General features: G+C 48.1%; 1 protein-coding gene across 4 annotated transcripts in view; it reads left to right on the top strand.

Annotated features, from left to right (window-relative positions):
* Window positions 1-25,929, top strand: part of ADGRD1 (adhesion G protein-coupled receptor D1) — a 186,567-nt gene that overhangs the window by 18,271 nt on the left and 142,367 nt on the right. For all 4 annotated transcript variants that reach the window (XR_012420854.1, XM_015431835.4, XM_065525075.2 and 1 more), the window contains 5 exons: window positions 61-183; window positions 10,105-10,284; window positions 15,577-15,831; window positions 19,526-19,590; window positions 20,765-20,920. Coding sequence is in view for 3 of the 4 variants with exons in the window: in XM_015431835.4 (XP_015287321.3) it covers window positions 61-183; window positions 10,105-10,284; window positions 15,577-15,831; window positions 19,526-19,590; window positions 20,765-20,920 (779 nt within the window). In the remaining variant the exon portion in view is untranslated. The remainder of the gene's footprint in view (window positions 1-60; window positions 184-10,104; window positions 10,285-15,576; window positions 15,832-19,525; window positions 19,591-20,764; window positions 20,921-25,929) is intronic.

Consider the following 25,929-nt stretch of genomic DNA (forward strand, 5'->3'; position numbering starts at 1 on the left):
CTTCAGACTTTTAATCTCGGAAGGTTATTAACATATAATGTTGTCATTTTTTTTCCTTAGATATTGTGGAAGGGAAGGTCAACAAAGGCATTTACCTGAAAGAGGAAAAGGGAGTCACGCTTCTCTATTACGGCAGGTACAACAGCTCCTGCATTAGCAAGCCCGAGCAGTGTGGCCCTGAAGGTGAGTAGCTGATCCCTGCGGCATCTTTGTCATGCATTTCATTATCAGGGAGCACCTGCTCCTCTGGCAACTGGCAGATGTGAACCTGAGGTTCTCATCAATTGCAGAATGCGTGAGAATGTCAACGATGGATTGGAGGGCAGGGGAGGGAGGAATACAGGCAAGGAGGTGACTAAGCAGAGACTTGTCCTGGTGGCTGGAAGTTATAACATCCTCTTACAGCGATGTGAGATCAAAATACTTAATCTTGTAAAGGAGGGGAAAAAAAACCTTCCTAAAAAACAGATACAGCAATGTCACAGTGGGGATTGGACAGGGTTGCGGCGTTTCTGGGAAGGAAATTGATGGCGTGGCACCTGCGGTGTGATTTCTGGCTCTGGGATGTTGACAGCGAGCGGGCAGGGCATACCCTCGAACACTCGTGCCTGGTTTTGGTTCTTTTACATTCATGGAGAGGGGCTGGGCCGTGGCTCGACCTGTCCTGGCAGGCGGTCACAGGCCTGTGGCTAACGTCGTGCCGTGGACAGAGCAGAGATGCAAAAGAAACACCGGGAATCGACTTGCTTTCGTTTGCTTTTACTGTGTGAAGTGTAACCTGCTCTCTCGTATCTAGGCTTCAGGCAATGCACGTCTGGACCACATTGCAAATTTTCTGGGAAATTGTTCTCTGCCATCCAAACCAGCTTGTAGCCTTCAAGTTCCTTTCTCCTAGGCAAAAAGAAAATTATGATTTCTAGGGAGGAACAAAGCTGACTGCAGGCCTTGTACGAAGCTCTGAGGCATTTAGGACATCAGATGGCCTTCTGTGATGAGTTCATTGTACATGATTGTAGGACAATACGGACTATGTTCCAGTAAAAATAAACAACAGCTTAGCAAGGCAAAAACATGTGGGAGGACACATCTTGGGCTTTGTGGAAACCAGAATTTTGAGCAATGGTTATGAGGCCCAAAACCACGGTCAGGTTTACAAACTCATAGTTTGAGCTGTTCCTGAGTTCAAACAGCTCCATAAACATCCCAGGCTTATTTGTTTTTACAAAGTGAAAAACAACCATGGGCTCGGCGTGGGCTCAGTGGCGGGGCGAGGAGGACAGGAGAGTAATGTGTGCTCCTTCCTTTCGTTGGATTTGGGAAGCGCGGGCATCTCTGCGGTGGCTTTTTCTGGGTTTCTAGGGAACAGCTTCTCTTGGGAGTAGAGGCATCCCGAAAGCTCCAGCAGCCACACTGGAATCAATCTCATTTGAGGACAAGGATGGTGCAGGCGCCAGGGGTCCCAAGGCCTGGGACTATCACAGATCACGAACCCAAGACAGGAGACTGTGATGGGACCAGCGGGAAATCAAAGCTACTGGACAAGTTTTGTCTGCACGCCGAGGTCACTCGTGAGAGCCCTCTGAGCTGATTCTGGCGTGTGGCTGTATTCGGTTGGACGGGCATCGGGTTAAAATTTTAAAATTAGCTGTCAACATTGAAAAATAGGAAATTTTCACAGATTTCCAGTTTTTCTGGAGAAATCTCCTGACTTCTCTGGCTGGCTGGAGCTAAGTCGTGGTGGCCCCGGGCTTCTGTCTCCAGTTCCCCTCAGCCCCCACCAGACTTCTCGACTCTTCCAATAATCTTCAGGTTGAACAGAGCCTGTCCGCAGCGTGAGCTCTGGGGCCAAAAGGCGTGGGTTCCACTCTCGGTTCCGACCTGTTCGTGGGGGTCTTGGGCAACCGCTGCTTCCCTCTGAAAAGCCTGATCTGTAAAGTGAGTGAATGAAAGGACCTTCCCATGGAGTTGCTGTGAAGACTGGAGTAACTATTACAGCGTATTCCGGGCACACGGTTGGTCCAGTGTTGAGGGGTCGTTTGGATTTATCATTCGTGTGTTAATGATTCCAAACTTCCCCTTCTGCACAGAGTATCTTTTCTAAGAACCCCACTTTGCCTGCTTGGAGGGTGACTTCTGACAGAGGGCCGTTGTGGTTGAGCTGATCATAATAGTTGCATACCCTTGTTTTGAGCCCCGACTCTGCAGCACCACTCCTTGTTCTAATCCCAAACATGTATTCACTCATTTCATGCCCCCAACATGAGACACACAAGAACCTGGGGGGAAGAAAGAGCCATGAACTCGGGCTTCATGTCCCACTGTTGACAATTTCTTGTGTGTCGTGGTTAAGCGGAACTTTTAAGATCTTTTTCACGTGGCCACTTTCTTTAGCACATGGCAAGATATAAAACAAAGCCTGGGGTGCGGTGCCTCACACCTGTGATCCCAGTGCCTTGGGAGTCAGAGGCAGGATGACTGCATGAGCCCAGGAGTTCGAGACCAGCCTGGGCAACACAGTGAGATCTCGTCTCTCATTTAAAGAAAAAGAAAAGGAAGGAAACAAAGTCAGGAAACCTTCAATCAACGCTAGCTGGGTGAGAGGCTGCTCTTGTGAGGCCTGATGCAGATCAGGTGGGGCATTTCTCATCGTGCCCCCGCTGGGTCTTGAGTTCAGCTTCACAAGGTGACCGGGCCATGAGCCTGCACCAGGGCCGTGGCATATGCCTTTCCAGCTCTCCTCTGCCATATCCTTGGCTCAGGTGGATTCTCCTGGGGCCCTGATGAGCTTGTACTTCTGTGTGCGGGAGAAAAAGCCATGAACGGGGAAGACCTGCCCACGTTTTCCAAATTAAAGTCCTGTAGCAGGAGGCGGAGAAGGGCCTTCTCAGGGGGCACTTGGAGCAACCAAAACAAAAATTAATGGTTTTGTTTTTATTTTAATATAATGGGTGCATCAGAAACGAATTTTCATATATATTATTTAAGAGGAAATTTCAGTAAGCACCGAGCTTTAAAAATGGGTAGATTTAAAGGAAAACATTCCCTAATAATCATAATTCAGGTGGTATTCAGATCTGATAAAAATTGTGAATGACTAGAACGTGGGAAGCATTGATTTAGCCTTTTCAGATGTGTTGAGTGAGTCCTCCACACTTACTGGTGTGGGCACAAGCTTATAACCTGTTATTCTTATAACAAAAAACAACATTTAAATAGAGAAATGCTCTCCAGTCCCTGCCTAACAGGCCCACTGCTTTTATATTTCTTATTTCCAAATCCTGATGTGGTCTCTGTTCATATTTTCAGCTGATTTTTTAACAAATAATGTTTTAGGGGACAGGGTTGATGCTGAGAAACATGACTGTCCCCCGAGGGCACCCATGGAAGGCAGAGGTCCCTGCCACGGCCCTGCTCCGGATCCCCGCTCCGGGCCCTCCCTCCACCCCTGCTTCTGCCGGAGCCTCTCTGCTGCGTGTCTGACTGCCTTCATTTTAGGAGCTACTGTGGGTCCTGCCTTTTGGCAAATGGTGCCTTCTGGGGACATTTTCTTAAGGTCACTTGCTGCGAATGGGGGAAGCTTTGGAGGACATTGGAGAGAAAAAGGCTGTTTGGATCTCTGCCCATTCTTGAACGTTAAGGTTAGAAAACACAGTCTGTTCCTTCAATACTCAGGATTCTCTCTTTCAACTCCCCTGACCAGTGAGCACACTGGTGGGGCAACTGAAAAGAGGAAGAGACACTTGCTGGAATGTCCCAGCACCTTCTTTCACCTACCTGGAGACCTTGACGGCTCAGCTCGAGTGTAACCCTTACAGGGATGAGCTGCGGTCCGGGTGAGGTCCTCTGTCTCATGCCCTCATTGCTTCCCAACATTTCTTCCCAGAACTTGCACCACTGATGATGGCCTGTCACTGCCGTCTCCCTTACTTGGTCTTCAGCTCAGTGAGGACGAGGACTGAGTCTGTCTTGGCCACTGATGAGTTCTCAGTGCCTGGCACACCATAGATACTGCACATTGGACGCATCTCCATCCAGGCTTTGCTGTACCTTCACATGAATACTGAGCAAGGGTCATTCACAACTCCTAGAGAAGTCATTTCTCCAACATCGAACCCACAGTCAATACTGACTACACTCAAGCACGTTGCTAGGAGGTGGATCTCATGTGACGTTTCTGACCATAATAAAGTTAAATGAAAGGAAACTGATTGCATAAAATTCAAAAAAGGTCATTTTCCATCTCCAGCATCAAGGTGCAAATTATTAGGTAATTCTTCCTTGCTGACTCTCATTTCTACCTCTGATTTATTGCTATGTCAGTTAAGAGAATGTTATTTGATGTAACAAGTAAAAGCACGGACAACAGGAGAAAAAGAAGCCCATTCCATTGTTGGACTCCTCTGACTTTTAGTGTGTTATTTCTGATATTGGGCTAAATTCTGTCTTGAGTAACTTCTGCCCATTGCTTCTAGTTCCAGCTCTACTGTGAATGGCTTTGGCAGCTCCTGGGAAAGGCGGCCTCCCTGATTAGCCCCTCAGCGTCGCCTTCCTCCTTCTGTGAATATTTCCTTCGCTTTTTCCTCACATGTATTAAGAACTTCCTCTGCTTATAAACCCCAGGGAGGCCACTCAGGTCCGAAGCAGCAGCTGGAGCATCTCCGCATGGCCACTTCCATCTTCTCAGCTTTGAGTTGGCTTTTTCCCCCTTTGCATTTGTTTCCTAAATTTAAAAAGCTGTCGACAATATGCTAAAATACTTGCAGGTGGAGTTTTAGGCTAGAAATTTCCGGAGGGGCCTGGAGGACATGGGCCTGGCAGGGATCCAGCTACTCTCTTCCTCAGATGATCCGGGGTCAGGGGACTCGGAGGCCTGTGGAGCAGGCGATCCTCAGAGAAGCATTCGTTCAGCACGCTCCTTGAACAGATGGGGAAACTGAGGCCCAGAGAGGATGCAAGATGAGCCTGAGCTGCACGATGCTGTGGTGCAGTGCATCTCCAAGTACAGCTCATAGGCCCTGGGTGGCAGCAATTGCAGGTTCCCAGGCCCCCACCAGGATGTGCTGATTCCAAGTCTCAGAGGACAAGGCCCGGGAATCTGCATTTTTAGCCAGTGTCTCCAGGTGATTCTCGCAACTCACGTGATACCACATCCCGGAACTGGCCGCGGCTGACTATACGTGCTTCGTTTGGTGGGTGCTGTGTTGATCTTCTGTTTTTATAGTGAGACTTTCTAGATTGTGTCCAGCCAGGTGGGTGGATCCAAATGCCCTAGCCCACCAGGTTTCCAGAAAGGGAATTTCTCCTGGTGCTTTCAGTGTTTTTCTTTTAAAATTAACATTCAACTCTGGCAGGACTCAGTGGCTCACACCTGTAATCCCAGCACTTTGGGAGGCCAAGGCAGGAGGATTGCTTGAACCCAGGAGTTTCAGACCAGCCTGGGCAACATAGGAAGACCCCGTCTCTATGGAAAAAAAAAAAAAAAAATTAGCAGGTGCCGTGGTGTGCACCTGTCATCCTAGCTACTCAGGAGGCTGAGGCAGGAGGATCACTTGGGCCCAGGAGGTCAAGCCTGCAGTGAGCCATGATTGCACCACTGCACTCCAGCCTGGACAACGGGGCAAGACGCTGTCTCAAAAAAAGTCAACCTTTATATATGGGAAAATTTCATTTAAAAATTTACTTCTCTCAAAATATCAGAACTGCTCTCCTGCACCCCACTGGCAGCAGCCGGTCAGGGGTAAGGAGTGACCGCCCATTAAGGCAGGGCTAGCATTTTCCAGACGTCCTCAGCCTGCAGGACTCTCTGCTGTCCCTCGCTGTGGCTGAAGGCAGTGGCCATTCCCCAGGATGGCCTGCGTGTGGCTTTGTTAGAGGAGCAGAGCCAGGGGAAAGGGAAGAATTTCTTATTCCCGTGAGGAAAGTGGGTGCCCTACAGCCCCAGGCATTTCAGAAAGCGATTAGAGTGGGGCTTTGGGGTGGGGGTGAGGAGTGAGAATTTTAAAGGCTCCATGTGCAAACAAGTGTCTCCTCCTGGTCACACAGGTACAGGGCCCACGAGGCAGCCGGGAAACAGGCTCTGAGTCTTGCGTGGAAGCGTGTGGGACGCGCAGCCTCGTGGCTCTCGAGGAAACGCGGTGGGCCACAGGCTGGTCGGGTTGCCGGGATGGCCATCAGACCCCGTCCCTGCCTGGCTCCGGCTCCTTTCTCACCGCTGCTTTCCTGGTGTGGGAGCAGCAGCCGCTCAGAAGCTCCAAGTTCTGGTTTTGTCAGCTGAGTCTGCGCATGCCTGGGCCGGTCCTGGTGATTCCGATTGGCCCAGCCCGAGTCAGCCTTCGGGTGTGTGGTCTGCGGTGACTGGGCGGTTCGGACGCCAGGCGGGCCCACACGCCGTAGAACCTCGTGCCCTCCTGGCCCGCTGTTTCTTTGGCCTGTGTTGAATCATGCTCTTGCACGGTGCTGAGTCTGTGGCCCTGGGAAGAGCAGCTCCATGCATGGTGTCCAAGGGAAGGGCGGTAGCCGCAGCACAGCGATTACAAACGCAGACTCCAGATCCAGGCTGCCTGGGTTCAAATCCTGACTCGTCACAGACCAGCTGTGTGGCCTTGGGCAAGTTACCTCACCTCTCTGTGCTTCAGTTTTCTCCCCTATGAACTGGGGACAGTAAAGATACCTAATTTACAGGTTGTTGGGAGGATTTAGCCTCAGCCCATATAAGTTCTCCTTACCTGCTAGAAATCATCCTTTGTTTTATGCAGTGGTCTTTACATATGAAGGGAATTAACTTCTCATCTGTTAGATCTATGACAAATATTTTTTTCCCTAGATGATTGTCTGTCTTTGAGTTTGTTATGGTGATTTTTTTTTGCCTTGCAGAATATTATATTTATGCACTCAAATTTATTAGTCTTTTCTTATGACTTCTAGATTTTAATTTTTCCTTTTTCTGTCTTGTCGAGAAAGATCTTTCCTCATTTTATTTTTTGGATGTTTTAGGATTCAGTGCTTATAACAAGAAAAAGTTATTACATTAGTTTGTCAATATTGTGCTTGTTTCTTTTTCCTTCAGATTTTTCCTTGTTTGTATTGATGGCCCAACTCCATGAGGCAAAGTTCCTTAAAAGGCTAATATGGAAGGCACATTGTGAATTTTTTATGACTCTATGAAGACGTGAATTGATACTTAAATATAAGCTGTTGCTCAGGTAGAAGTCATTGTTTTGTGGGTTGAGTGAACGAAATGAAAAGCTTGGTTACCGGCACCGTGGATGGCCTTCAATCTACCCTTTCCTAACACCACATGGAATTTTAAAATTTTTATTTCTCTTCCTGAACAGAAAGACATTTGGCCAAGCAGGCTCATTTTGAATTGAGTGAAAGGAGTTTTAAAATGCAGCAAAGTTTTTGGAAAAAATTAACTTCCATGAATCCTACTGGGAATTTGTTTCATAACAACAATTTCACAACGCACTGTGCTGACTTCCTTGTGAAACGGGTTGTTTCTGAGTGCGGAGGGAAGTGGTGGGAGGCTCAGGGGTTTGTCTGGGCCTCTGTGCCCCTCAGAGCACGAGGCAGGTGTTGCAGAGAGCCTGCTCATGAGGTAGGTGTGGGTGGCACCGGCCAGGTCCGGGGACACCCGCGTCAGCCGCCCCAGGCCTCTGTGCAGCCTCCACAGTCACACTGTTCCGCGGTGACCACGTTACTGGGCACTGGTGAGGGCTTTTTCCTTTCCCAGGAGCCTGAGGACAGACACTGCAGGGCTTGGAGTTGGGCACTGCAGCCTCTCAGAGGTCCAGAAAGGTCCAGGCCCCTTCCAATTTTTTGGATGTTCTTCTTCTCTTAAAAAAATAAAATGGAGAAATTCCATACCAGGGTTTTAAAATGTATGCTGTGTTTTTCATGAATCCTGCGAGGGCTTTGAACTCACAAAGGTATAGTTGTCTTGATATATTGTCACAAGACATTTGAAGGACTTCTAACAGATGTGTTAATTCATAAGGCATCACAGAAAGGACGCAATGAGACACCACCTTATACATGAATGACAAATGTCTTCTTTGAATTCAGTGACTCTCTAAGACTGTGTCCATAACCTTATGTGAAGGTAAGGCCTAAAGTCTAAATTTGGCACCACTTGTAGAAATAAAGCCCAGGGCAAATACCCTTCTGCTTCTCTCCCCGGCCCACCGTCCCATCATGGGCCTCTTTGGACTAGTTCTGGGCACGTGTTCTCTCTCAGCACCACTGAACCCTCTCACCCACGTGCCTGGGCTGGGCTTGGCGGGGGTGAGACAGCTGGATGTATTTCCAGCTGTCACAGAGTCCAGGCAGGCAGCTAGTGTCACACACACAGACACACACACACACACAGACACATACACACAGACACACACACACACACACACACAGGAGTTTACACACAAAGAAAGGTCAGGTGGGCAGATGCTGCTGGAGGCAAAGAAGTGGAAAAGAGAAAACCAGAGCTCCAAAATGCAGTGCTAGGGAGGCCCAAGCTCCACGGAGCCTCCAGCGAGGCCCTGCCCCAACTGCCCCTTCAGCAGAGAGCCCGGCCCCCAGACCAGTGGGCGTGAGTGCAGGACAGCGGTCGGGGTTGGGGCGGCACACTCAGGAGCTGGGCTTTTGCAGTTCCTCTTTTTTTTTGAGACAGAGTCTCGCTCTGTCGCCCAGGCTGGAGTGCAACGGCGCGGTCTCAGCTCACTGCAACTTCTGCCTCCCCAGTTCAAACAATTCTCCTGCCTCAGCTCCCGAGTAGCTGGGACTACAGGTGCCTGCCACCACACCCGGCCAATTTTTGTGTTTTTAGTAGAGAGGGCATTTCACTATGTTGGCCAGGTTGGTCTCAAACTTCTGACCTCAGGTGATCCACTTGCCTTGGCCTCCCAAAGTGCTGGGATTACAGGCGTGAGCCACTGTGCCCGGCCTGCAGTTCCTCTTGTGGTGAAAAGATGGAGAAATCCTACATCAGGATCATAAAAATTGCACTGTTTTTCCATGTTTACATTGATCACAGTAGGTCTTTGGACCCACAAAGGTACAATATCTCATTGTCATAGTATACCGTAATATACTGCCACAGCACATTTGAGGGATGTTCTATCTGATTCTGGTGGCGGAGGCAGCATGAACTGATGGGTCAGTTCATTCATGCTAACATGCGTCACTCAGACTATTTGGTCCACATGGAATCCCTCCTTCCCCGCCGCATGGGCCTGGGGTCAGGACTTCCACAAATGTGCAGACTGGGGTCTTGAAAAAGGTTTCAGCTGCTGACCTCTGTGTGTTCAACTGGGAAATGAACAATTGCGGATATCAACAACCTTAAAAGTGTACTTCCCTTTGGCAAGAAATCCCCTCTTGGGAATGTATCCTAAAGGCATATAATCTGAGATATGCAAAAAAATTTGCTTCAAGTTCTGTTTGAAAGTTTCTTCAAAATGTGGAACAAAACCTTAAGATCCAGTGACAGGGGACTGTTGTTTAAAAAAAGACTGTGGTGCTTGTTTAGAATGCACCGCTGTGCAGACATAAAAATGACAACGTGAAAGTGTATTTATGGACGTTGGAGGAAGTTCACGGTGGAGTAAATTTTATAGAAATGTTGTTTATAAACCAGTGTGCCTGAGATGGTTCATGTCTTTGTAAAATCTATTTATAGAAAAGGCTTAGGAAGGAGCCACCCTAACCACGTTGCTGGAGGAATAGGAGAGAAACCTGGAGGGTGTAAGTCTTCACATTTGCACGCTCCCAGTGGGGACTGCAGCGATCGTCCTCCGTCACTGGTGACCTTGAGTGAACTAGCCTCAGTTCCTGCATCTGTATAATGGGGATGAAGCAGGATTTTTGTACTTTTTAAAAGGCGAGAGTTCATGTCAAACTCCTAGAAAAGTGCTGGCGCTATGTGAGCCCTTAATAAACATGTGCAAATATTACTGTCTGGATTTTCTGAACTGAACACACACTGCCTTTAGAATGGGGACAACACACTTTTCGAATGAAAAATAGAAAGCAAAGAGAACCACGTGCTTCTGAGAAGTCGAGTCCCCTGCTCTCTGGGAATAACTGATTTTGTGACTTTCCTCTCCTCAGGGGTCACATTTTCTTTCTTCTGGAAGACACAAGGAGAACAGTCTAGACCAATCCCTTCTGCGTATGGGGGACAGGTCATCTCCAATGGGTTCAAAGTCTGCTCCAGCGACGGCAGAGGCTCCGTGGAGCTGTACACGCGGGACAATTCCATGACATGGGAGGCCTCCTTTAGCCCCCCAGGTGAGTGACAGCGTCGGCCCCGGGAGGCTCTGCCTAGAGGTGACGTGGGAGGCCTCCTTCAGCCCCCAGGTGAGTGACAGCGTCGGCCCCGGGAGGCTGTGCCTGGAGGAGTGGAGTCCTCTCTCAGAATGGGATGCTGAGGAGCCCAGCACAGCCCAAGGAGCCCAGGGATGCTGCTGCCTCCTGGCACCTGAGCTCCTTTCCTTTAAGGTTGCTGGGGAGGTGCACGGGGAGAGGCAAGGATGTGCCCTTGGTAAGTCGCCTTTGGGTGGTGCAGAGCCCGGGCTCCGTCTGCCCATGCGCTGTGACTGCTGTGGGTTACCTGACCACACTGAGCTTCAGTGACGACACCTGTGACGTGCAGATGATATTAACTGTAATTACCTCACGGTTTTCAGGAAATTAAGCTGCAGATGCGGTGTGCAAACTGCAAGCAGTGGTTACATTTCTCCTTCTTTTCCTTCTCATTTTCCCTCTTCCTCCTCATCCTCCTCCTTTTTCTCTCATATTCTTTGTCTCTTCCTCTTTCTCTTCCTCCCCCTCCTCTTCTTCCTTCTTCTTAGTGGTATAGACTCGAAATTGTTTAAAGCATGACGAGAAGAAGCTTTTGGAGAGAGAGGCTGAAGATCCAGGGAGCAGAGGAAGGGGCTGGGGGAGAGGGCGTGAAGCGCTGGGCTGTGTGTGGTCTTGGAGGAGGGAGGGGCCCTGGATGTGTGGGAAGAGGACAGGGGTCCCTGCACATTGGCTGAGTTTGCAGGTGGGTGTTGAGACACGGACATGGGGTAGGAAGCCACAGAGGCTGACGAAGGTCTGAAGTGGAAGCTGGAGAAGGGGAACTGGTGGCCGGGGATGCAGAAGGACTCAGGGTGGCATGGAGTGGGGGCCTAGTCAGGACTGGAGCCCAACAAGGGAAGGGCAGAGGTGAAGGGGGAAGCACAAAACCCTAGGATGGTCTCCTGGCAGGAAACATCTTTGATGTATTTAAGGGAAATCCATTTTCTGGCTCATTCTTAAGGGAGGCTGCATGGCCCAGTTATTAAAAAGCGTGAACTCTGGAGCCAAACAGGCTGGATCAAATCCCGCCTCTGGACGTTGGTAGTTGTGTGAACCTGGGCACCTTCCCTAACTACCCTATGCCTCAGTTTCCTTATTCATAATATGACAGTAATAGCAGTATCACATCATAGGGTGGCTGTGAGAACTAAGTGGGCTGCATAAAGCCTGGAACGATGACACAGTGGGCCCAGTAGGTGTTTGCCTTTTTCTGTGGATGCTCCGTGTGCTCTGACCAGCTTGTACCTCCACCTCTGTAAGGAGGGGCGATTCAGCAGACACCTGCTTCGAATTTGCCCTCTGTGATCCCTAAGGTCAGAAATAATCTCTGCCTCCCTACCCTGACACAGAACCATCTGAACCTTGTCCGTGACCCTCCTGTTCCACTTGCTATCAGAGTCCGATTACAAGCATCTTATCTCTGTGCTCCTTGGGGCTGGTGGAACATGGTTTCAGGCACCCAGTAGGTTCTCTGACCTTGAACGTGCTTTAAGGTAAAGTCTGCTCAACTCTGGCCGCTTTTCCACCCAGGGAAAGGGTGAGAATTAGAAACGCTTCTGGCTGGCAATATGCTCTCTTTTGTGCATTGGAGGCGTTTGTTATTCTTGCTTTAATAATAATACTTTGGACCAACCTAGGATCCAAGCATGCTCCAGAGACTCAAAATTATCAGAAAGTTGCACAATCTTGAGCAAGAAGCCCTGATGTCACTCTGGGTGATCTGAGATGCATGGCTGGCTGGAGGCGATGCGTGTCCTTCAAAAGCACCGTGCTGTTCCTTCCAGCAGCAAACTCAGGAGGACGGCTTACCACACACGCTGGCAGAACGAAGGGGACCCTTTGTGGGGGAAGTGACAGTCAAAGTCTGATGAACATTCTTGTTGATGAGCATGGTTCTTGTGCCAGAGACAAGAGTAACACAAAAGTTGGCTGATGGAGGTTCCTGAATGAGCAGGGAGGTTGGTCTTCCCCCCAACTCACTCCCATGTTGGTTAACATTATACGCCCTCGCTTAGAGCAGAGGCTGATGCCGATGGCCTGTGGGCTGAGTTGGGTCCTCAGATGCGTTTTATGGTCCTATATTGTGATTGCCTAGGCCATGTTTGTCAGAAAAAGATTTGGAATGATTTACGATCATTAGTAATGATTTTATTTTAAAATTAAGATTTTCCAATTTCTCTTGGAAATAAAAAGACTGGCAAGGCAGGCTGTTCATCTCTCAGGTTACTGGTCGGGGAGGTAAGTGGGGGCCACCTCCCTGTGATGGGGCAGCCACCCTTCCATGCACCGCAGTCAGCACAGAAGCCGCGTCCTCAGGAAAAGTCTGTTGCTGTGCTTACCCGCCCTCGGCCTCTGCAGACTGGCTTTGTGGGCGCCACAGAATGCCTATATTGCTGTTAGATTTTAATAGACTTTGTTTTTTAGAACAGTTTTAGATTCACAGAAAAATTGAGTGCAGAGTTCAGAGAATTTGGTACTCCACCTCCACACATGCACGCTTCCCCACCATGGACATTCCCCACCAGAGTGATCCATTTGTTACATTTGATGAACCTACAGTGACACATCATTGTCACCCAAGGTCCATAGTTCACATTAGCTCTTGGTGTTGTACATTCTATGAGTTGGTGAGGTAGATCTTTTGCCCGTTTTAAAACTTGGATTTTCTCTTTCTTTCTTTCTTTCTTTCTTTCTTTCTTTCTTTCTTTCTTTCTTTCTTTCTTTCTTTCTTTCTTTCTTTCTTTCTTTCTTTCTTTCTTTCTCCTTCCTTCCTTCCTTCCTTCCTTCCTTCCTTCCTTCCTTCCTTCCTTCCTTCCTTCCTTCCTTCTTTTCTTCTTTCCTATCCCTTCCCTTCCTCTCCCCTCCCCCTCCCCTCCCTTACCTCCTTCCCTCCCCTCCGCTCCCCCTCCCTCCCTTCCTTCTTTCCTTCCTTTCTTCCTTCCTCCCTCCCTTTCTTCCTCCCTTTTTTCCCTCCCTCCCTTCCTTCTCTTTCCCTTCCTCCCTTCTTTTCCTCCCTTTCTCCCTCCCTTCTTTCCTTTCTGTCCTCCCTTCCTTCCTTCTTTCCCTTCCTTCATTCCTTCTTTCCTTCGTTCCTTCTTGCCTTATATCCTCCCTTGCTCCCTTCCTTCCTTTCTTTTCTCTCTCTCTCTCTCTCTCTTTATCTCTTTCTTTCTTTTTCTTCTTTCTTTTTCTTTCTGAAAAAGAAAGAAAAGGCTGGAGCACAGTGGTGCAATCATAGCTTACTGCAGCGTTTAACTCCTGGGCTCAGGTGATCCTCTCACCTCCGTTGCCCAAGTAGCTGGGATTACGAGCATGTGCCACCATGTCTCACTAGTTTTTTTTATTTTTTTATTTTTTGTACAGTTAAGGTCTTACTTGGTTGCCCAGGCTGGTCTCAAACTCCTGGCTTCAAGCGACCTTCCCATCTCAGCCTCCCGAATTGTGGATTGTTTGTTTTCTTACTGTTGAATTTTAAGAGTTTTTGGGTATATTTTGGATAATAGTCCTTTATCATGTCTTTTGCAAATATTTTCTCCCCATCTGTGGCTTGTCTTTGATAGTGTCTTTCACAGAGCAGACATTTCTAGTTGTAAGGAAGTCCAGCTTGTCAATTATTTCTTTCATGAATTGTGCCTTTGGTGTTGGATCTAATAAACCATCACTAAACCCAAGGTCATCTAGATGTTTTTCCTATGTTATCTTCTAGGGGTTTTATAGTTTTGCATTTTATTTTAGACCTATAGTCCATTTTGAACTAATTTTTATGACAGGTTTAAGATTTTTTTTTTTTTGAGATGGTGTTTGGCTCTTGTTGTCCAGGCTGGAGTGCAACGGGGTGATCTCGGCTCACTGCCACTGCTGCCTCCCAGGTTCAAGCAATTCTTCCTGCCTCAGCCTCCTGAGTAGCTGGGATTACAGACGCCTGCCACCATGCCCAGCTAATTTTTTGTATTTTTAGCAGAGACAGGGTTTTGCCATGTTGGCTAGGCTGGTCTCGAACTTCTGACTTCAGGTGATCCACCTGCCTCGGCCTCCCAAAGTGCTGCTGGGGTTACAGGCGTCAGCCACCACGCCCGGCCAAGATTCTCTCTTTTTTTTTGAATGTGGATATTCAGTTGTTGCAGCACAATTTGTTGAAAAGACTCTGTTCCATTGTACTGCCTTTTCTCCTTTGTCAAAGATTGGTCGACTGTATTTTTATTGGTCTATCTCTGGGCTGTCTATTCTGTCCCACAGATCTATTCTGTTTTTTTCCAATGCCACACTGTCTTGACTACTGTAACTTTTTATAGTAAATCTTGAAATTGGGTAGTGTTGTTCCTCCAATGTTGTTTCTCTCCTTCAATATTGTATTGGCTATTCTGGCTCTCTTCCTCTACATAGTTTATCAATATCCACAAAATAACCTGATGAGATTTTGATTGGGATTGTGTTGAAGATATAGATCAATTTGGGAAGAACTGACATCTTCACAACATTGAGTCTTTCTATCCATGAATATGGAATATCTCTCTGTTTATTTAGTTCTTGTTTAATTTCTTTCATCAGAGTTATATAGTTTTCTTCATATATTGCTTATAAATGTATTGTTAAAATATATGTATTTCTTTTTCCTTTTTTGGCACCAATGACAATGATAATGTGTTTTTTAATTGTAAATTCGACTTATTTGTTGCTGACAGATGGAGAGCAATTGACTTGTATATTAACTTTGTAGCCTGTAATCTTGCTATGCTCACTCATTAGTTTCAGCTTTTTTGTTGATTCTTTTGGATTTTCTACATAGACAATCATGTCATCTGTGAATAAATATATTTTTATTGCATCCTTCCCGATATGTATATTCTTATTTCCTTTTTTTGCCTTATTGCATTAGTTAGGCCTTTCAGTACAATGTTAAAAAGGAGTGGTAAGAGGGGACATCCTTGCCTTGCTCCTGACCATTTTTTTCTTAACTGAGCTTATGGTCTGATTGGTTGGCTCTTGTGTCCTGGCATTTTTCAAATATTTTAATCACACTTGCTTGTGGGCATTTAAATTTGTAACTAGTATGTTAAAATAACAAGGAGTCTCCTTGAACTGCTTTTGAAATTTAGGGCATAGGGATAAAAAGATAATGTCTTTCCTGTGCTCCAAAGGACTGGGGAAAGTCAGGTCTGTGTTATACCTTGTGAGAAACCCGTGCACGGGGAGCTCATTCCCACAGCACTCAGAAAGGCGATCTTCACTCTTTTCCAGGCCCCTATTGGACTCATGTCCTATTTACATGGAAATCCAAGGAAGGCCTGAAAGTCTACGTCAACGGGACCCTGAACACCTCTGACCCGAGTGGAAAAGTGTCTCGTGACTATGGAGAGTCCAACGTCAACCTCGTGATAGGGTCTGAGCAGGATCAGGCCAAGTGTTATGAGAACGGCGCTTTTGATGAGTTCATCATCTGGGAGCGGGCCCTGACTCCGGATGAGATCGCCATGTACTTCACTGCTGCCATTGGTCAGTGAGTGTGAAGGGCTGGGGCAGATCTGCTGTCTGTTCCCAGGGTATCTGCCTCCTTTCTTCCCACTCTCCTGTTACAGCTATCAGCACTGCAGGCATGAGACATGTCCTACTGAACCTTATAAACACAGTTGTGTGTTAGAACACCTGTTCCCTGAGATAGACAAGTTAATAATTTACTAGAGATGCTCTGAGATGAATATTGTTTTGTTGATCATCACAAGGTTTCGAGTTATATGTGACGGAGGATTATAGAAGGCTTTGGATAGCAAATATTCCAGGTCCATTAGTGATTTTGATCAACAAATGTTAACTGTGTGCCTCCCAGGGGCTATACTCTGATGGGCCCTTGGAAAACCCCCAAGATACTTCTTCCTACTCAACACAGGGCAATTGTTCAGGGCAGGGACCTGTGGGTAGGTGGACTGGGGTTCAAATATTCATTGTGCCATAATGAGCCATGAGATTTTGGGAAGTCATTTTTAAAAATTGAGGTCAATCCATATAACATAAACATAACCATTTAAACATGAACAATTCAGTAGCACTTGGTACATTCACAGCGCTGCACAGCTGCCACCTCTACCTGGTTTGGAAACATTTTCATCCTCCCAATAGGAAACCCCGTACCCAGGGAGCACAGTCACTCCCCGTCGTCCCCTCCCCCAGACTCTGGCAACCACTAATCTACTTTCTGTCTTTACCTATTCTCGAGATTCCACATACACGGAAATGTGTAATGTATAACCTTTTGGTCTTAATCTCTCAGCTTTTTTTTGCTCTGTTAAATGGATAAAAATACTACTGCTCCCTCTCTGGGGGTGGTGTTGGGATAATAAAATGAAAAAAGGTCTGTAAGGTCATTAGCACAATGCCTGGCATATGGCAAGAATTCAAGGGCTCTTAGCTGTTTTTAAAATCAATATTCACCTTCCCCCTACAATTCAATTTTCATTTTGTCCACAAGTGAATGCACCATTTTCCCCCCACTGGGTTTCTTTAGTTCCACATAAAATAATCTGCTAAAAAATGACAGCCCCCGTGTAGGCATTCACAAACATGTAGCTGCTGCTTCACTGGCACCCAGCACAGCGGGTGTCAGGACCGGAAGAGAAAGGCCTGAGTTCCAGACGCTGCCTGCTTTCGTTCCGCTTCTGACATTGAGTCCCTCCGTTGTTAGGACTCTGTTGATTGTATGAGAGAAAACCCAATTCGAAATAACTTTAGCCAAGAAAGGCATGTGTTTCTTTTTCATTTCTTCCCCTGGGAGCTCCAGGGGAAACTCTGGTTCAGAACTGGTTTGGTCCAGGTGCTCACATGATGTCAGTGGCAATCTCTGCGTTTGACCTTGCCCTCTTTTGTGTTAGCCTCCTCCTGGTGCCAAGGTGGCCGTCATGCTTCTAGGGTTGCATCCTCAGCCCTCAGCAGCCTCTGTGGAAAAGAGGGAGCTTCTTTCTCTTATCACCTCCCATGCCGGGGCTGGGCAGGACTCACTTTGGCTCACATTGACCCATGCACCTTCCATGAGTCATTTTCTGTGTCTGGGTGTGCAGAATATGCTGACTGGCTTCGGTCTGGGCGGTAGTCCCCCACCCTCAGCCCCCTTGAAATGACAGTGAGGTCAGCCTTATCCAGAACATGTGGAGGAGAGGGGACTCCCAGGGGACAATCAGGGATGCTGGTCTCAGAAGGAACAGATGCTGTGTGGGCAAAACAGCCTGTGTCCACTACAGCTTTAGATATTTACATCTTCCAGCTTCCACCCAGGAAAACAGAATGCATTCCCTCTCCCAGCACTGACAGAGGGCAAATTATAGTGTCCTTCAGAAGAAAAAAAGGGATCAATCTACTGCATTTTATTGCCTAAGGTTTAGAGTTGTCACTTTGAAACCAAGTTATCACTTGTATTTATGTTATGAAAAGCCTCAGACAAATCCTGCCCTCCTGACAGTTTACTTGTTTTAGTAACACTGGAAAGAGGGGCCCTTGTTTCTGGTTCTTGTTCTCGTCAGAGCAAACTCTCTTCGCCAGAACCGGAACTGAACCAGAACTGCATCTACCAGAATCCCATCTCACCTGGTGACCTGGTCCTGAAGACAAGGCATATAATGTAAAGCATGTATAGGAGAATGGCTCTTAAAGTCCCTGGAAGGCCTGTGTGGGGCCCAGTCTACCACTGCTCGGTGAGTCCAACACAGCCGAGTTCAGGGCAGCCATGCAGAGTGACAACTGGAACTGCAATCCAGCCTGCTCCCAGCCAGGCCGGGCCTCAGTGGGGACATGGCCACACGAGTAGGTAGAAGTCTTTCTTCACATGAAGATCTGTCTGCATTTGAAGCCGTGCTGGGGCTGTAGGTGCCCAGAGGGGGTCTTTTTCTGAGTGATCTGGCCAGAGGGGGAACCCTCCTCTAATCTCATGAGCCAGAGCTGGCACCATTTGTTGACCGGTCTGTCCAGGTGTGGTGGCCTTTCCTGATACAAAGGCACAGTGCTGACCGTCTGTCACCCTGGCCAGGTGTCCCCTCTCCCCCACCACTGGAATGGACAGCAGCTCTTTCTGTAGAGGAGGAAGGAGGTTGTGTTCAGAGCCATGCAATCTGAAAGCGTGTGTCTTTGGGCCCTGGAAGCACACTCAGCACATGGGAACTGGGATCGACTGAGGATCTGGCAGATTCTCATTTTCATTCCAGTCTCCGTGGTCATTGCTTGCAAAGGTAGGCAGGATCGCTGGACCGATTTTCACCATCCCTCACTCTGCTTTGTGGACACACACGAGTTAAATGTGAGTTTGACGTGACTCCTCTGTAACTCATTGGCACCTGAGGAGTGAATGTCACTCTAACTTGGAGAACAGAGTGGTGCTAGGGTCCAGTTCTCTCGGCAGCGTCACACCTTCTGCGTTCACCAGCGGCCCAACCCCACCCAAACCCAAGGGCTCAGTCACTCTTGCAGCCAGCCAGGGGTGATGATGTCATTTCCTCAGCTCATCCAAAGCAACTTCAAGAGATTTTCCGAAAATGAAGTAGAATATCTGGTTAAGTCTGTGTTCTCATCAGGAAATAGCAGGATTAGAAATAGTTGGGGATGAACAGGCAGAGAACAGCAAATCTTGGCTTAGTCTTCAATCTTAAATGTCTTTATTGTTTGTAATTATTCATCATTAACCCCATGCGGGCTGCGTGCAAAGGATAGCTGGAATCCTTGGGCTGGAAGGGGCTCAGGAAGACAGTTTTCTCCACTGCATTACTGAGGCCTATTCTCACCTCATCGATCTCGGAGGAGGCGCTCTCAGGGCTCCTGTCTGTGCTGGCCCAGCGAGTTGCAGCCCTCCTCATTTTATTTCCAACCAGTCTGGATGCAATTGAAATCTATTTCTTTTGGTTCTTTATTTATTTGAAATTGGTAATCCTTGTACAAAATCATCTTTTGATATGCTGACTTGCACGAAGGGTGTTCAAAAGCGATTGAGAATACAAATAGAAAAGTTATGTGACCTGGGAAAATCCATATGGCTGACCCATTCAGCTGATTTCTTAGGCCATAATTTATCTCGAGCAACATTCCGACTCAAAACGTTCTCAGCCTCTCTTCCACGTGTCTGAAGCCGGTGCATTTTTAATGAGGACGGGTCTTCCTTGTGGTGAAAAAAGTGACCATGTTTTAGTCCTTAATCCAGCATTATTTTTTCCAGGAAAGCAAGCTTTATTGTCTTCAACGCTGCCAGGCCTCTCCGTGACACCCACAGCAAGCCCCACGGTGAGCAGATGCGTCTTCCTTGGCCCCCCCCAACCCCCCGCTGACATCCTTCTGCTTGGGCTGTTTGCTGGGAGAGAGAAAATTCCATCAGGTGTCTGGGCTCTTTGTCATCGGCAGTACATTGTCTGGGAAGAAATAACAAATGGAGGCGAAGCCAACTGCAGTACTAATTCTTGGTGCTAAGAGTGACTGAGGGGAAAACTCTCAGTTCCTGCCACCAGGAGCCTCAGGTGCCCAAAAGGAAATGCCGTGGGCGCCGTGGGCCGTGGGCTCCATGAGTGGGGAGTGAGGAACCTGCCCCGCTTGGCTTCTCTTTGTGCCCTTTTCGTTTGATGTGAGAGGAAAAGCTCAATTCATAGAGAAAAATTCTTGTCTGGAATTAGTGTTTGTAATCAAAGAACTGTCCTTTCTTGAGAATGTTAATATAATAGTGAGTGCACGACTCTGACCTATCTGCTTGGGTTCAAATCCAAGCTGTACCACTTATTTTTGTGTAAGCCTCTCTGTGCTTAGTTTCATCCATCAAATGGGGACTTATTTCATAAGGTTGTTGTGAGGATGAAATGTTAATACAAGCAAAATATTCACAAAAGTGTGAGGTACATAGTAGAAGCTATATTACTATCATGGTATAAAAACATTTGACCAGCTGGATGTGGTGACTGCGCCTGTAGTCCCAGCTGCTCAGAAGGCTGAGGCAGGAGGATTGCTTGAGTCCAGCCTGGGCAACATAGTGAAACCCCATCTCTATAAATAAAAAAAGAGGAGCCAGGCACAGTTGCTCATGCCTGTAATCCCAGCAATTTGGGAGGCTGAGGCAGGAGGATCACTTGAGATCCGGAGCTCAAGACCAGCCTGGCCAACATGGTGAAACCCTGTCTCTACTAAAAATACAAAAATTTAGCCGGGCACGGTGGTGCATGCCTGTAGTCTCAGCTACTTGACAGGCTGAGGCAAGAGAATCGCTTGAACCCAGGAGGCAGAGGCTGCAGTGAGCCGAGATTGCACCACTGCACTCCAGCCTGGGCAACAGAGCAAGACTCAGTCTCAAAAAATAAAATAAAATAAAATAAAAATAAAAAAAGCGTTCAACCCAGAGTAGGACACATTAAACTTCTGTATAATATTTAGATTTTAGTTCTTAGTAGAAACTCATGTTGCCAATTTCTTTCAGATGCCCACAGATGCCTACCATTCCATCATAGCCAACCTGACAGAAGACGGAAAAGCCTTCCGAAGTCCCGGAGTTATCCTGAGTCACCTCCAAAATGTGTCCCTCAGCTTACCCAGTAAGCCCCTCTCGGAGCAGGCGGCCTTGAATCTCACCAAGGTAAGGCTGTTTGATGTCTGTGTCTGGTGGACCAGGGGTGGCACCCTCACCGGGACCATAGGTGTTTCTGTTTGACCTAGGTTGAGTTTTTAAAAAGCAGGAACTTGGCCGGGCGTGGTGGCTCACGCGTGTAATCCCAGGACTTTGGGAGGCCGAGGCGGGCGGATCACAAGGTCAGCAGATCGAGACCATCCTGGCTAACACAGTGAAACTCCGTCTCTACTAAAAATACAAAAAATTAGCCTGGAGTGGTGGCGGGCGCCTGTAGTACCAGCTACTCGGGAGGCTGAGGCAGGAGAATGGCGTGAACCTGGGAGGCGGAGCTTGCAGTGAGCTGAGATCACACCACTGCACTCCAGTCCGGGCAACACAGCAAGACTCTATCTCAAAAAAAAAAAGCAGGAACTTTTACTTAAAAGTTTGGGTTTCAGGCTTCTCATGAATGACCAGCTGGTGTGGCCCTTCTGGCCAGCTCTGTACAGCTCAGTGGAGCCTCCTTTAGGGGCACTTGAGTCTTTGCTGTGGTTTCCCAATGCCCAACCTGCCTGGTCCCCCCTGTGCAGCCACCTGGCCCCCGTGGGTGTGTGGGTTGGCGACTCCTAGTCTAAATAAACTCTGCTACCTCCTGGCAACAGGTAAAAGGTGGAGGGGCCTCACTGGCGGATCCAGCCATGGGGCGTGGACCACAGCCTGTGCACAGTGGGAATCCCCAAAGCTATCTAAACACTTAGAGAATGCAACATTTATGGCATTAAAATCAATATGCTTTCTCTTTTTACTCCTCCAAATAGTTTCCAGGTGAAGGCAGAGGGTGGATCGTGGGTTCTCGTGGCCTTGCTGTCTTCTGTTTCAGGGCTAGGGCTTACCTTGGTGGATGCGAAGGCAGAAGGGGTTTTGAGACTGGCTCACCTTGAAAGCATAGCATATGGGTTAGGAGCAGGGTATATGGAGCCCCACCGCTGCATTGACCTTTGATCTGCACTTACTCTGTGGCCTTGGTCAAGTGACATAACATCTCTGCTTCACTTGGCTCCTCTGAGATGTGGAGGAAATAATCACAGCGCCCACTTCATCAGGGATAAGTGGGTTCCTATGTGCACAGAACAGTGCTGGGTACGTGGTAAGCACTTTTCAAGTGTTCTCAATTCTTACTGATTTCCTTGCTGAAGTCATACCCAAAGAAGCACATGCAGAGAAATGTGTTCAGGGACTTGAGACATCTTGGAATGGAGGGAGGTTGCCGTCAGCTTTTCTTTTTTTTTTCTTTTTTTTTTTTTTGAGACGGAGTCTCACACTGTTGCCCAGGCTGGAGTGTAGTGGCGCGATCTCGGCTCACTGCAAGCTCCGCCTCCCGGGTTCCCGCCATTCTCCTGCCTCAGCCTCCTGAGTAGCTGGGACTACAGGCGCCCGCCACCGCGCCCGGCTAATTTTTTGTATTTTTTTAGTAGAGACGGGGTTTCACTGTGGTCTCGATCTCCTGACCTTGTGATCCGCCCGCCTCGGCCTCCCAAAGTGCTGGGATTACAGGCTTGAGCCACCGCGCCCGGCCGCCGTCAGCTTTTCTGTCCACGGAAGAGAAGTTAGACTTCCCAGATTTCATTCATTCATTCATTCATTCATTCATTCATCATTCATTCATTCATTCATAGAACATGCTAGATTCTGGGGATTCAGGATGACCAAGTGCTACTACTCCCTGCTTTTAAGAGGCTCAGGGTTGAGGGAGTGATGGCAGGTCACGGAGTCTGAGAGGGCCTTGAAAGGGAACCACATGGAGCTGCGGGACTCAGCAGTTCTGGAGTCAGAGAGACCTGACTTTGACCCCAGCTCCACCACTCCCGGCTCTGTGTCCGTGGGCAGGTTATTTAACCTCAGCACACCTGCTTGCCCACTGTGACATGGGGACAATGAGATCACCCACATCTCTCAGGTGCTTCTGGCTGGGAGCTACAGAGCCCTTTGCTTAGCGGACTTGGACTTCAGGCCATGTACTTGCTTCAGGCAACAGGAAGCCCAGAGGTGGGAATCCTAGGATTCACTCACTCAGTCTTCACTCACTGCAGGGGCTGGATAGGCACCTCTACAATTCTCTCGGCACTCGGCCCCTTTCTCGCCCAGCTGCAGGTCCCCAGCACCCTCGCCTTACCCTAGAACATCCAGAAGGGAAAGAACGAGTCGGGGGACTCCCTACCAGTCAGGGGGAAATGTTTCCCATGGTTCCCTTTGCTGAGACCGCCCCCTTCAAATCTCACTGGCCAGAGCTGGGCCACATGACCACACCTGGACCAATCACTAACCAAGGGGAGTGTGATTGGCCACTGGCTCAGCCAATCATGAAGGAGCTCTGGGGTGTGGCCAAAGGCTGTCCAGTGTGGGAGCACTTCCGGGTTCCGAAGGGACGGGTCCTCTGGGTGTTGGGTGGAAAGAGTGGGTGTAGACAAGCTGGAAGGTCCTTATGCATGTACGCACAGGAGCGGGTGTGAGACACCGAGACAGGGCTTGGTATGCAGTAAGTGCTTGATAAATACTAACGCTCTTGTTTTTATTGAGATGGGCTACCAGGGGTCACTGTGACAAGCGGTGCCTTCTATGCGGTTAGCACTTAATAAACGCTCACACTTCGGGCACTAGTGCTCTGCCTCTAGCTAAGGTATGCAGTCGGGGCTTAATGCCCACTCTGGGCACTGGCGCCCCCTCTCCTCTAGCCGTGGTACACAGTCAGCGCTCAATAAACCCCCACTCTGGGCATGGGCGCCCTCCCCTCTGACTAGCCATGGGTACCCTGAAGCATCCTCAGGAACGTGCAGCAGACACTTAGCAGGCTCCCTCTGTGTTTCCGGGTGTCTAGGGAAGGAGGGAGTCCAAGCGAGGATTAATTAATTAGACGAATGTTGATTAAACACCCACTTGTGTGTGGGTTGCTTCATTAATTATAAAATGGATGGCTTAATGAGCCACAGTTGCATTCTCATGAGTGGGTTCACTGATGACTTTATTAATTGAGCACATCGTGCAGCCTCTGCTCTCTGCCAGCTGCTGGGCTTGGTGCTGGGGATGTGTGATGGATATGCCGGGCATTGCCCCTGCCCTCATGGGGCTTGTGGCCTAGGGCGTGTCCAGTTCTCTGGAAAGCTGCCTGTGCGGTGCTGGTCCTAAAGGTCACCCCTCAGAATCTTGTAGAAGTGTGTGTCCTGCCCTAGGGCAGGCCTGGAGCCACTGTGGCCCACCGCCTGCCTGGCTCTGTGATCTCTTCCTCACTGGCTAGAAGGGTCTATCTCACACCTGACACTGTAGTGGCAGCAGTTAACTGTGTCATTGTGGCCCACACCACCCAGCAGGTCCCTGAACTGAGTGTGATACAAGTTGCTTTCTTTCTTTCTTTCTTTCTTTCTTTTTTTTTGAGACAGAGTCTCGCTCTGTCACCCAGATTGGAGTGTAGTGGCATGATCTTGGTTCACTGCAACCTCTGCCTTCTGAGTTCAAGCGATTCTCCTGCCTCAGCCTCTCAAGTAGCTAGGACTACAGGCGTGCCCCACTATACCTGACCAGTTTTTATATTTTTAGTTGAGATGGGGTCTCACTATGTTTCCCAGGCTGGTCTTGAACTCCTGACCTCAAATGATCCACCTGTCTCGGCCTCCCAAAGTGCTGGGATTACAGGTGTGAGCCACTGTGCCTGGCCCCATTCTACAAGTTTCTATGGTGTCCTGGCTTCTCACCTGTCCACTAGCAGCTGGACAGGAAAATGGCAAGGAATCATTTCCTGTGTTGTACCATGAGGTGCTGATTAGCTATGTGTGGCTCGTCCAACTAGAGATGTGCTGTGACTGTAAGATGCACACTGGATTTCTAAAACTTTGTGCAAAGAAAAGGGAAATATCTAATTAGTGATTTCATATGGATTCTGTATTGAAATGATAATATTTTAGGTTTTTGATCTAAGTAAAATACATTATTAAAATTAATTTTACCTTTTTTTTCCTACTTCTTAAAAGGTGCTGGCTGCTAGAAAATTTAAAATGGTAAATGTGGCCCATATTATGTTTCTATGTGACAGACTGCTCTGGATCAAGAGTCAGCAGACTATGGCCCTTGAGCCAAATCTGGTCCATTGCTTGCTTTTGTAAATAAAGTTTTATTCATGCATGCCCATTTGTTTGCGTATTGTCTGCGGCTGCTTTTGCACTGCCATGGCAGAGTTGAGTGTTTGTGACACAGGGCATGGCCCTTGAGGCCTGACCTCGTTCCTGTGTGACCCTTTAAGAAGTTTGCTGCCCCTGCTCCAGCTCAGTGAAGACAGGATGGTGATTATCCCCTACTTCATTAATACTTAAGGCCTTGCACTCTAAGGTCTCAAAAAATATTTATCTCATAAAGATAAATGGATGAACGATGAGTTTTGATGATGTGTTCTCTAAGTATTTAGTGTCTCAGAGTGTGGAAGAAGGTGAGTATTCTGGAGATGGCGGTTTAGTGGAAATATGGGAGATTTTGGTCAGCCTCTAAGTTTAATTTTGGTGCTGGTAGTTGGAGACACACAGTGAAGAGTGTGTGTGAATAATGCAGATGAGTGGAACGGATGTGAGGGTGTGAGGCAGTGGGGATGGCAGGGTCTGGAGTGGGCTGGGGACACATCTACTAAGGCGGTGCCACTCGGCTGTGGTCAATTATGGTTTTATGGGAATGTGGGCTAGGGGCTGTCCAAGCTTCTGCTTTTTTCAAAAGAAGTAGAAAATCCACGTGTTCTCATTTAAATCTCCTGATTAGGAAGCAGTAGAAATTAATTTCATTGTTTCCTTAGAATAATAGTGAGCCGAATCAAACATGGTTTTAAGGTGACCTGACCAAAGGCCCAAGTAGCTTCTGTTTTCTGGAGAGGTCATTTTCAGTTAACACAAGTGCTTCCACATCAGTTTGCTTACTCACCCCAAGAAAGGCACATCTAATAGGCCATGGTTTTCCCATGCATCTCTCCACTCCACAGGCTTTCGCTGAGGGCCTGCCATGTC

The sequence above is a fragment of the Macaca fascicularis genome, chromosome 11, assembly GCF_037993035.2.
Source record: "Macaca fascicularis isolate 582-1 chromosome 11, T2T-MFA8v1.1".
NCBI lineage: Eukaryota > Metazoa > Chordata > Mammalia > Primates > Cercopithecidae > Macaca > Macaca fascicularis.